General features: G+C 40.1%; 1 protein-coding gene across 3 annotated transcripts in view; it reads left to right on the top strand.

Annotated features, from left to right (window-relative positions):
- Window positions 1-11,450, top strand: part of nlgn4xa (neuroligin 4 X-linked a) — a 49,026-nt gene extending 37,576 nt beyond the window's left edge. For all 3 annotated transcript variants that reach the window (XM_049752718.2, XM_049752717.2, XM_049752720.2), the window contains 3 exons: window positions 4,739-4,924; window positions 6,520-7,309; window positions 9,199-11,450. In XM_049752718.2, the coding sequence (XP_049608675.1) occupies window positions 4,739-4,924; window positions 6,520-7,309; window positions 9,199-10,093 (1,871 nt within the window). In that variant the 3' untranslated portion in view covers window positions 10,094-11,450. The remainder of the gene's footprint in view (window positions 1-4,738; window positions 4,925-6,519; window positions 7,310-9,198) is intronic.
- The last annotated feature ends 1,356 nt before the right edge of the window (window positions 11,451-12,806 follow it).

The raw sequence follows: 12,806 nt of genomic DNA, 5'->3' as shown, positions 1-12,806 counted from the left end.
AATTGCACATGATGGCAGAAAGAGGGTCTCCCATGGGGAATCCCTCTTTTTGCCTGTAAATTGTGTTTCTGTATTGAAAGTATGTGGAGGTGGCGATGAAGTGGAGTAGTTGGGTGATGTCCTGTGCTGTTAGGTTTGTGCGTTTCTCACATCTGTGACACTCTGATGAAGGCGGAAGAAACCGCCGAAACATGTCAGGTGAATAACCTAAAACCATTTGTTTGATATAAAAGAAACCAGTGAAGTCATTTATTTCTATTGAAACTTATTCATGAGCACCCAAAAAAAAATCCTAATTCAGCAAATCTTTAAGTGGTTTTCATGCATTTCGTTGTGTTTGAAAGGTCAGACGTCTGGCTCCAATACAAAAATAAGTTTGCATTGAAAATTTTACTTTCCTTTTTCAGCTATAAAAGTAAATTCGATAAAGTAAATTAAAAATCATTTTTGAGTGAACAAACTTTGTGTTTGTGTGCGCGCGTTGTAGTTCCTGCTTGTTTTGACAAACACATGAACAAAAGATACACCTTTGTTTTGCTACATTGGTGTTCCTCTGCCAACATCCTGACAATAAAGTATTGTGACACCTTCAGCAAAGTAAGAACACTAATTTTGGATTTATTCAATCCAAAATGCCTGCGGTGGCTGTGTCAAAACATCAATACATATTTTCTGTCAATGTGTTGTGTCACTCTTCGGTGTTTTTAGACTGTGAGACACAGAGGTCTGTTTAAGTTACAAAAACATTGAATTTCAAGATCCTGACCTGGTTTTATTCTAGTCCTAGTTTTATTGCACATGCAGAGTTCAAGCATACAAGTGTAGATGTGTGTATGTGTGAAAAACAGGCTTGCCCTAGATCAGCAGATGAACTTGTTCTTGTTTCTTCTGATCTGGTGCAGAACATCCAGCGCTGTCAAAAGTAAACAGACAACTTTTCCTTGTTACTGGAACACAAGTGAAACATCAAAGATGCTCACATTAAATGAGAGACACACAAAAGCATAGTGTATAATCTATTCGAAAAGAACACCCACACTATTAAACCCAGCAATATCTACATGTACACCTGCATTGTTGCAAACATTAAGTGTGCAGAATTAACATGTTTTTTTTTTTCACAGAGCTACTTCTTATCTGTTGTAACTTTGGAATTATTGCGATTCCCGCGAGTCTCATTTTAAAAAATCTCCCCACAGTCCCGTTGGGTAGCCCCAAGCTGGTGCCTAGCAGCTATCCTGGGGAGATCCAAAAATATCTACAGTATGTGCATACTGAATACATTAGGCAATGAAACGGAGCAGAATGAACGGCAGCGATGTATGAAAGTAGCACATATAATGATCCGTCTCATGTCAAAATTGTAATAATTAAAATATTTAAAATTCAATTTTCTATTTTAAATTGAGCGAGGTGTTTAAAAAGCAATGTATTTCCATTTAATTTCTAAATGTATATAAAAGGCTGAGTAGGGCCAACTCTGCATGCAAGAACAGCTGAGCAAACGCTAAGTGTTACTGGCAAACAATTTTTAGTATTGAGCAAAGACAAATTTAGGCACGATGATGAAAAGCAAAACTAAAAATATGGCATCTTCCCTTTGGCTCCTACTGCCTTGAAATACTCGTCCGATGATCAGCAGGTGAGCACAGCAGGCTCCGCCCACCAACGCTCAGCCGGGAGACTGGAAAGGAAAAAAAAACAAAGCAGCAGACGGGCAGGCAGAGAAACAGGAACATGACACGCAGGAGATTATGTTATATAAAAACAGGCGTGTCCCGAGGTCTCTTGCGGGTAGCAACACTTCCAAATTACAGCGTTGCTGGTCTGGCGTCAACGCTCGCTGACTGTTGGAGCTGAGCTGGCTTTGCTCATCATATCTCACACTTGCCTTCCCTGTCTTTCCCTTTGTTAATTAACATTTCAACGTTCAGCTATGGGGGGAATTATCTTCTGGACACAGAGCACAATTAACTAGTATAACCGTCATGTTGTCAGAGTGTGCTGTCTCTCACTCGAATAGTGTGATGGAGGAAGGCCTCTGCATGGATGATGAGCAATTCACTTTTCTCTCCCTGTTATATTCAAATGACGCCGAGATGAATATGCTATCATCAGAATTTTTTTTTTTTTTTTGCTTTAATAAATGGAAATAACAGTCCCTGGGTCATATTTTGTTCAGAACATTCAAGAAAGGAGTGACGCACGCACACTGCTCTGTGTCACATTTTCTCCTGTGAGGAGATAGAACGTTTTATTCAAGTTTTGCCGGATAATTGATGATGATTTTGTTATTATCATGTGGAGCGTAAGTGCAAATGGCACTACCTTTTTTTGTGTTGTAAAAAAAAAAAAACGCTAACAATGATTTTCTGTCTTTGGTGCCACATCATAAGCCAAGCTCTCTTATCTCCAATGTTATTTACATCTCATTAGTGTCAGAGGGAAACGGTGGTAGTTCAGGAGAATGAATAACCCCAGCTTCAGAATGAGCTGGAATGGTGCATTGTGAGTTGAGCCAAGTCTCTTGCTGAGAATCTCATTTCCCAGAGTTGTGTATCAATGTTATTTTTCTGTACGCAGAAGAGAATATTCTCTGAAATTCTCAATATACAATGCAAAAAGGGACTGGCTTGAAATGGGTTTGGTTAATGGAAAAAAAGTCATATTCTTTAATTCCATTCCTGTTTTCTGTCCAGTTAAAGTTGTTTTGCAGCCGGATCATCCACAGCTTTTGTTGACTGGCATTGACAACAGCATTTTTTGTAGTAGACACTAATGTTACAGTTTGAACTTGATTCATCAACAACATGGACTTTTTTTCACCGTTTTTGCACCACAAACAAGTACAAGCTCTAAATGGTGATGTGGAGCATTGTAGACTAGTCTGTTAAAGCCTGTTGGTTATCCATTTGCTTGAGAATTTGAAGATTATTATAAAGCTCCTAATTTTCTTTATTTTTCAGACCCGCTTTATTGCTAGAAGGACAAGGAACCCCACTGTTTAACTGTAAAATCAGCAGCATCAATACAATTCTGTACCATAAATATTTAAAACGTGTTACCGTAATTTAACAGTAGCAACTACAGCTGCTGGTAATTTACTGTAAAAACAACATTTTTTTTACAGGATATCTAAAATCTGTTTTCGGCATTTAGATAGTAAGGAAAACTAATTAAATATTCCTCCAGCCGTTCATTTCTATGTCATTTGTCCTCATTAGAGTGGGCTGGAGCCTCCATCCCAGGAACTGCTATGCACTAACTTAATTAATAACATCATCATTAAAAAATGGTGCACTGGTAAGAGATTTACTGTACTGCCTTTTCCTTATTTACTGTACAACTGTGACCCAATCTGCAACATCAATTTTACAATTGTACCATATATTATTCCTTTTAATGTTATTCATACAATCTTAGCCTAAACATGCAGACGAAAAAATGTTGCATGGTGTTACACTTATGTAGCGTCATTTTTTAATTTGGTTTTGCGTATTGATATGATACCGAAACTTTTTAAGCGTGATAATAAGGAAGAGAATTTGTCCTTCTATTTTGCTCTTGCAGCACTCCCCTGTTGTTTTGGCACACTGTCTCCAAATGAGTTTTCATGGAGAATATCCCAATTATAATTATTGTTATTATTATCATAATGAGTATGATCTTACCGTTTACCATGCAGTAAGAGTATAGATATTAAGATGTTTTAACTACATGTACACTGAGAAATAATTTGGACCACCAAGCCAAAAGTAAGGTTTTGGGATGATGCTTGCAAAAAGCTGAAGAGTGAACTTGAAGAACTCCTAACTGGACTGCTGCGTTGCGTCAGTTGCCACGGTCTATTTTGGATTTTCGCATCCTTACACATTTCCAGAAGTACCTTGTGGGCATAAGTCTTAACACTTTTGCAAAAAGGTGAGAGAGGAAGCTGAGAAGGTCCAAAAAGCAAGTGGTTCAAGCGAGTGGAGTTGGAATACAAGAGTGAGCGCGGTTAGGATTGGTGGTCGCACCGCAGGCTAGAGAAGGCTGCCAGAGGCTATGTTATTCTCACCCGCCCATTTGCTATCATCCCTGAACCTTGCTTTGACAAACTTGAAGCTGCTCACAGTCATTCAGCCACAGGCTACGTCTCTCCTGCCTATTCTCATCTTTCTTTCCAACCTGGTAGCCCTTTCAGTTTTAATTGACACTGTAGTTTTGGTAGGCTCACAGGGAAAGACTTTTGTTGCCAGGCATTGCCAGCCAAGCCTTCGGGCCAATATTCAACCCACGGCAGCCTTTTTAATCGCTTTGGGCAAGTTTGTCTATCAGTTGTGAAAGATTGTGGCTGAGCATGCCAGCAAGCTAGACAACCTCACGTTGTCATCATTTTGTCCTCTGGACACATTTGTAGTGAGCTACTTTACAAAAGTTACACATTCAAGTATTCCCTTCATTGAATTTGTCCTTAAATCTTTGTTTTCAGGTCATTGATTAAGCCTCCCAGTCATATCCAAAGTTGCTGGGTGAATTACACCCCTAAACACCTCAGCAAACAAATAAACTGCAATAACGCTTTTGCCATGACTATTTTCCGTAACAAATTGGAATTTAGATGGAATTCCTAACCATGTGATTTACTATGGCCTGTCATTCAGCCATAAAGTAGAAATATCCGCTTCACAAATTCATGCGAAAGTGCCAGTTGTAAAACGGGCGTCTGCTTATCTCCTGTTTTTATTCATTATTCCAGGCTTTCTGAGCACTGGAGACCAGGCGGCCAAGGGCAACTATGGCCTGCTTGATCAAATTCAGGCTCTCAGGTGGATCAAGGAAAACATCCAGGCCTTCAAAGGAGACCCAAAACGAGTGACCATTTTCGGCTCCGGTGCCGGGGCCTCGTGCGTCAGCCTGCTCACCCTCTCCCATTACTCAGAAGGTACGTCTTTCCGCTTGCATACGCTTTGAAAAGATTTGCCAACATGTGAACATGTTTCATCATTTGGTCGTGTCTGGTCTTATTTTAACTCTGGAGTCTCCTTTAGAAGTTCGAATGAAGTCATCACACTGCATTAAAGCTGCAAATAGCCATGAAGAGGTCTTCTCATTTTCTCTAGTCGAAGGAAATGAAACAAAATGATGATTATTGCGACATCATCATATTTCAAAGGTTGTTATCAAATTGCTTTTTTGTGCCAGTTTAGCAGCACGGGATTTAGGTTAAACCCAGGGATTCATCAACTACCATATTTTACCCAGTCCTTTATCATTCTTTTAAATTAGTCCAGACGACAAAGATTGAAGTAATAAGTAGAATTACAGGATGCTAATCCCTGAATTGTGCTGAAAAGTACATGACGATACCGTTGTTCAGCAGCTACCACGGCACAATTTTGTAATTTAAAACGGTGTCTTGTTTGACCTCATAAAAAGTATTCACAGGCCATATATGGACCATGTTCCTTAAAAGCGCCCTCAAACGCGTCCTTCCTTTCGATTCTTCCCAGTGTGTGTTTGACAGATTCTAAATGACTGCTTTTGATAAGTCCTCATTCTCTAGAGGGACCTAAATATGGCCGATGGCCGACATCTTAATTAACAGTGGCAGCAGCAAAAGCTTGGATGTTGCTTAACAGGCCTAGGAGGCGGGATGGGAACGGGAGGGGGCTTGGAGATGTCTAATGTGAGGCCAAAACGTCCTTTTGAAGTAGGCCTCGTTAAGTCAGCATTTTAACTTGTCTGCCTGCGTATAAATAGTGCTGCAAAAATACAAATACTAAATCTGCAACAGTGAGAGTTGAGCCAACATGTTAGATTTAAGAAATTGGCTGAATTCTTGTGGTGTTATGGTGACTATTTAGTCATTTTAATATTCCATTGCACCCGGGAGTTACACAGTATTATCTATTGCTGAGATTTTATTTGTGCTCAGTCAGTACTATTTGGATCACATTTGGTGTTCACAGTCCATGTTTGTTTTAAGATCATTATCAGAAAACAGCTTTCGTTTTTAAGAGTAAATTTCTGCCAGAGATTCAATTTCATGCCTGGTGAGACACAATGTCATCGACGACTATGCATTTTCAGTTCCATTTGAAACGCTTAATTCATTACAATAGTACAAATGCATTTTTTTAATCAGACAGAACAAATGATACCAAGTGTCTGCCATTCTGCACCATTCATTGAATGCAATGAGTAAGCGTTTACCCGCCACTTATACTATCATCCCACTTCATGAGCAATGTTATGTTGATATTTGTTGAGTCGAGAGAATTGATACTTTTTTAAATAAAATATTTTGGTGTATGGTTTAGATATAAGCAAAACAGGAAAACTGCTCTGTGAGCTTGGGCAATTCATCATCCCATTAGGTGAACAGCCAGTGTAAAATCTTATTCAGCGCACAACAAAATAATTGAAGTGCCACTGTAGAAAAGGCCACTGTGGTGTTTTAAACAAGACATATTAATGTACTCCGATGTGCATGTCTCATGGAGTGACCTGCGTGAATTGCACTGATTCTTTTCCCAGATATGTTCCAGAAGGCAATCATACAGAGTGGCACGGCACTTTCGAGCTGGGCAGTCAACTACCAGCCCGCTAAGTACACACGAGTCCTTGCCGAGAAGGTGGGCTGTAACGCGTTGGACACATTAGACCTGGTGGAGTGCCTGCAGAACAAGAACTACAAGGAGCTGATTGAGCAATACGTGACGCCGGCAAAGTACCACATTGCCTTCGGCCCCGTGATTGACGGTGACGTGATACCCGACGATCCCCAAATTCTCATGGAGCAAGGCGAGTTCCTCAACTACGACATTATGCTGGGTGTCAATCAAGGCGAGGGATTCAAGTTTGTCGACGGCATCGTGGACAGTGAGGATGGTGTTTCCGCCAATGATTTTGACTTTGCTGTGTCTGACTTTGTGGACCATCTGTATGGCTACCCTGAGGGCAAGGACACCCTACGCGAGACAATCAAGTTTATGTACACCGACTGGGCGGACAAAGAGAATCCAGAGAACCGGCGCAAGACCCTGGTGGCGCTGTTCACAGACCACCAGTGGGTGGCGCCAGCAGTGGCTACAGCTGATCTCCATGCCCAGTATGGCTCCCCCACTTACTTTTATGCTTTCTACCATCACTGTCAGAGCGACATGAAACCCAGCTGGGCCGACTCAGCCCACGGGGATGAAGTACCGTATGTCTTCGGGATCCCGATGATTGGCCCGACGGATCTCTTTAACTGCAATTTCTCCAAAAACGACGTGATGCTGAGTGCGGTCGTCATGACCTACTGGACTAACTTTGCCAAAACTGGGTAAATATTTTATGATATAATATTTATAAGTTGACACTGACGTCGAATTCTGATCCCTGGCAACATTCGTACAACATATCACACACCATCCAATGAAACCGTTAGTTGATGGCAACCATGTCACTGTTATTACAACAGACTGGATTGAAAGCTTAATGGCACCATATGTAAGAAAAGCTCACAGTTAAGTGCACCGTGAAGAGAAGGCCCTTAGCGTAGTGTTAATGTTTGTTAATTCATCTGCCGAGGAGCGGCATATTGTCGGAGCATATGTTAAGGCTGCGATGACAGGCGTTGTGTCGAATCCCGCCACATGCTAGGAGCCATGCGTGCACGCTCCCTAATGTACTCACCATTTGAAGAGCAGGCACTGTATTATGGAACACTCCACTCTGATCTCAAGCACCAATAGGTAGTTTGATCCTACAATAAATCGGATCATTTGAATGATGCACTGGCTTGTCGCTGCTGGCTTGGAAACTAAGACTATTTCCGCTCAAATATTAGTGGCCCATTCTGTGAAGTTGATCTACGCATGAGCCACAACTGAAGTGCTCCAACTGCATGTTCAGCTCGGTGCTGTTCCACTTCACTTCCACGATGAATATCATTCTGCAGCAACTCAAGCATAAAAAGTGAACTCTTGCTGGAAAATGCTAATGCTGCGCTAGGCCCCCTTTACCCAAATTTCAGAGCGTAAATATATTCATCCGATCGAGAGCCCTTTGTTCCATCTTGAAACACTATGACTAAAGGCATTCCATAATTCAGACAATGCATGTTGATCTTTACAACTCATTCTGTGCAAATGCTGCAGTCTAGTCATTGGAGTGAACCCCAAACTATTTTTTTAATGGATTTGCATGGTATTTTTCTTCCCTGTTTAGATTACTCATATCAATCTCAAATGGATTTGATCATTGGTCGATTTGGTTATCTTAATTAACTTTTATGTATGATGGGGAGAAGGTTTCTGTTGATGAAAAGAGCAGAAAGGAAAGGAAGGGATTACGGGACATTTCAATCTTCAGTCATTTGTTTATGCCTCAGAGAGAAAACATGTTTGATCTGATAAATGTGTGTTCTTCAGTCATGCTGAATACTCTAGCCACTCTTAACCACTATCACAAGCAGACATGTCTGCAATGGGCTCAGAAACAGACAAAGATATATAGCCATACTGATTTCGATGATGGATGGAGTTGGAGGAAGTTCTCGATCGTTGTTGGATGACCACCACGGCTTTCTGGTGTTGTTTTAAAAGAACTTTGCCCTCCACGGGAGAATAATAGCCTTCCCGAAAAACGTACTCTCCTGTGCTGCAAACATATATAAAAAAGCTTTAGTTGCACCAGTAAGTGAGAAAATTGGCTACTAAGATCATCCCTCATCGAGGATCTGTGGAGCAGGCTTAAAAGGAAGTTTCTTGCATCCTGCAATGAGATACAGGAAAGCCAAAGTACTGTAGTTTCATAGCATGAGATACTTCATCTAATGTTAATGTGTAACTCCTTTGACAAAGATGTTTTGAGGTTGGAGCAGCCTTTTATTTTATGAAATAATACCAAAGTTTTTCAACTGTGATAAAAATGCAGATTTTTACAGACATTTGTAATTGTTGATGACTACAAGATTCAAAATCTCACTGACTTCATTATATTACTCAAAAAATTTGGAACATAGAGTGGACACAGTTTTATAAGAATCTATTTGAGAAGCCCTTTGAGGCTTTACATAGATAAATTTGACTCCTTTACGTTCTGATGATTTTTGACTACACTACCGTTCTTACCACTTTCAATTTTTATTACCACAGTGGTAAATGTAAATCATAGCCCAGGAGCCAAGTACCATTATTCATCATTACGTCTTGCCTGTTCCTTTTTCAGGGACCCTAATCAACCAGTCCCACAGGATACAAAGTTCATTCACACAAAGCCCAACAGGTTTGAGGAGGTAGCCTGGACAAAGTATAACCCCAAAGACCAGCTCTACCTTCACATTGGTCTCAAACCTCGGGTCCGTGACCACTACCGTGCCACCAAGGTTGCCTTCTGGCTGGAGCTGGTGCCTCATCTTCACAACATTAATGAATTCTTCCAGTACGTGTCAACCACCACTAAAATACCTCCGCAAGACACCACACCGTACCCTTACACCAAACGCTTCCCGGGAAAAAACAATTGGCCCTCTACCACTCGCCACCCGGGGGTGCCATCCGGCAACACCAAGCACACCACGGACCAGCGCAAAAGCGACGACCTCATTGACGAGTCGACCGTGTTGATCGAGACCAAGCGGGACTACTCCACCGAGCTGAGCGTCACCATCGCTGTAGGCGCCTCCCTCCTGTTCTTGAACATCCTCGCCTTCGCGGCGCTTTACTACAAAAAAGACAAGCGGCGTGCCGATTCAACCCGCCACATCCCCACCCCGCAGCATAACTCCACGCCGGTCAATGCGCCCGCCGCCGCCAACGACGTGGCCCACCTGCAGAGTGAGGAGTTGATGACACTGCAGATGAAGCAGCAGCAATTGGAGCACGAGCACCAGCGCGAGGCCATGCAGGTCCACGACACGCTGCGCCTGGCCTGCCCACCCGACTACACCCTCACGTTGCGCCGTTCGCCCGACGACATACCGCTGATGACACCGAGCACCATCACCATGATCCCTAACTCACTGGCTGGCATGCAGCCTCTGCACAACTTCAATACCGCTACTTTTGGGGGCAATCAGAACAGTACCAACCTGCCACATGGCCACTCCACCACACGGGTATAGCTCTGTTGGGATCGAACCATAGTGGTGGATTCCCACGCAAACTGATTTGACAAAGGCAAATGGAAGCGATGGACTACGTGAAGCACAGACTCCAACATTTCAGATAAAAGTTATTTTGCTACGCTGCCTTCTTGACAAAGCATATATAGGAGAAATTGATGTCTTTTTAACAAAGAAAATATGAATTGTGAATGTCACTGTAGTAATAACGATTCATGGAGTTTTATCAAGAGAAGAACAAAGACAGCAAATGACTGAGTTGCTACTTATCTGATTAAAAAAAAAAAAAAGCAAACTAATGCATTGCCACTATGGACATACAAAGAGACCCTCTGTAATCTCCTTGTATTGATTATAAATGTTTCAGACTCCTTACTGGGCAACAGAAAAGTATTGACGTCAAAAGAAAACTATGTGACAATTAATAAAAAGAGAGGTAAATACTTTTAAGAAATGTCCTATTGGTATTTTTAGTTTGGCTGTTTTGTTATGAGCTTTCTGTTGAGCTGTAAATATTGTATATATAAGCACAGGTTATCTTTCCTCCTTCATTATTGTTTTTTCTGCACAGCCGACTAAAAAAAAAAAAAAAAAAAATCAGCCTTTGAAAGTTGAGCATATAAGTAAATTTTTTTGTGTGGAATTCTTATCTGCCAATGCAGGATGTCTGCAAGGAACTTTTATCTCAATTCCTGATTAAGAATGAGGACTAATCTGCTGTTAGGTGTTTTTTTTTTTTAAATTTCAGGGTTGATTTTGAATTGTATTTATATTATTTATTTCTGTCTGCTTCTCCATTGTGGCCAGAAATATATGATTCCGTTTGTTTGTTTGTTTGTTTGTTTGTTTGTTTGTTTGTTTGTTTGTTTGTTTGTTTGTTTGTTTGTTTGTTTGTTTGTTTGTTTTTAAAGCAGTATCTTTATTAGTTGTCATGGAAAAATGTTGGAATATATGTTACATAGTTCAAGTTTTACTCATATGCTAGCAATATGTAAAGTATTGTGTGAGGCTTGTGATATATTTTGGGTTACAAAGCAAGTGAATGAATGTAAATAGTATTCTATTTATTATTATAAAATGAAAAGAGAAGAACTCAATGTTAGTTTTGTTTTGCATCTGTTATGCTACCACTGGGAAGACGGGACGACTGCTAAATCTATTTAAGAAAAAAAACTTGTGAAGACATTTCAAAATTGATACTTTCTTATAAAGTATTAGTTTGCTATTTTGCCTTAAGTGATGATAGAAATACTATTTCTGGCTGGACACATGTATAAATTTTTTCTGCAATGTTTTTAATAAAATATCAGTATTTTCTATTGGGAGAGAGAAGGGAAAACTCATAGGCTCATATGAATTTTATTGGGTTTGTACTTTCAAAGATTCAAATTTTTACCACAAATTAAAACAGCTGGTAGGTCTCAACAAAATGCCTGTGACATGCTTTAGTGAAAATACCTCGTGGCTCAAGAATAACAAACCGAGAGACACAACACACACACACACAGCATGGTGATTAGTGAAATAAAAATAATAGCACTCAGGACGATGATGGACGTTGCAATACACCAGATGTATGTAAACAAAGTGGCTTTGGCAGAATAGAAAACATGTCTCTCTTTTGAGTAAATGCAAAAGCCACATTTTGAAAATGGTAGACAACAGGGGTGCGACTGCAAGAAGAAGTGACGAGCACTCTACAGACTACCAAAACAAAAATCAAGACATTGTAAATGGATAGCGGCCATAAAAGAAGGCCAAGAAAGAGACGTCGATGTGGCATTCATCTCATAGTGGCGGTTACCGCCTGTGAAACCATCACTTCAGATCAGGTAAGTCAATTCCTCAATCAGTCTAAACACGTCTATACACATATATATATATATATATATATATATATATATATATATATATATATATATATATATATATATATATATATATATGTATACATTTTCATGATGACTGAGGACACAGAGAATGCCCTCAAGAGTTTCTTTTTCATCACTGATGAATTTCAAATGATTTGTGTTTTACTTGAACTCTTAGCAGTTTGGCAAACTGAAATCTGCAATAATGTTGGTGCTCTATGCACTTTGGACCAATCAGAAATGTGCATGAACAAAATACTTGGAACCAAAGGGACATGCCAATTATGCAAGTTGTTATTAAAAATATTTTATGATGAATACCTATTTAATGTCCCCACGCAAAGAGAAACCTTTTTAATTGAGTTGTTTGCTGGAGGTTGGGAGCTGGAGCAGCACTTTGTGTATGGGTTCATTAAGCTGAAAACGATACTCCATCACTCAACAGCGGTCCCAGACCTGTCATTCAAGCATCCCTCCCGTCTTTGCTTCCCAAAACAGGCATCATAAAACCTTTATGAACTGAACAAGCAGTTTTAAAGTAACATTCAAGAACCTAATGAAATATCTTTCAAAAGCATATCCTTCCACAAAGGTTTGACTTTTTTGGGTCCTCACATGTTTTTTCATGTTGTTGTAATCTTTAAATGTTTCTTATGCTCACATTTTCTTTCAGTATTTATCTCTCATTGTTTAAAATGGTTAGTTTTCTGTTTGCTCACATTTTCTTTCAGTATTTATCTCTCATTGTTTAAAATGGTTAGTTTTCTGTTTGGTGTTCTTTGTATGTGTCACATCAACAGACAGAGGCAGAGAACATTCAATCAAAATATTCACTCCAGACC

Source organism: Syngnathus scovelli, chromosome 2 (genome assembly GCF_024217435.2).
Source record: "Syngnathus scovelli strain Florida chromosome 2, RoL_Ssco_1.2, whole genome shotgun sequence".
In the NCBI taxonomy this organism is placed as follows: domain Eukaryota; kingdom Metazoa; phylum Chordata; class Actinopteri; order Syngnathiformes; family Syngnathidae; genus Syngnathus; species Syngnathus scovelli.
Note: the sequence above shows the minus strand (reverse complement) of the source record. Positions and strands in the feature narration are given on the sequence as shown.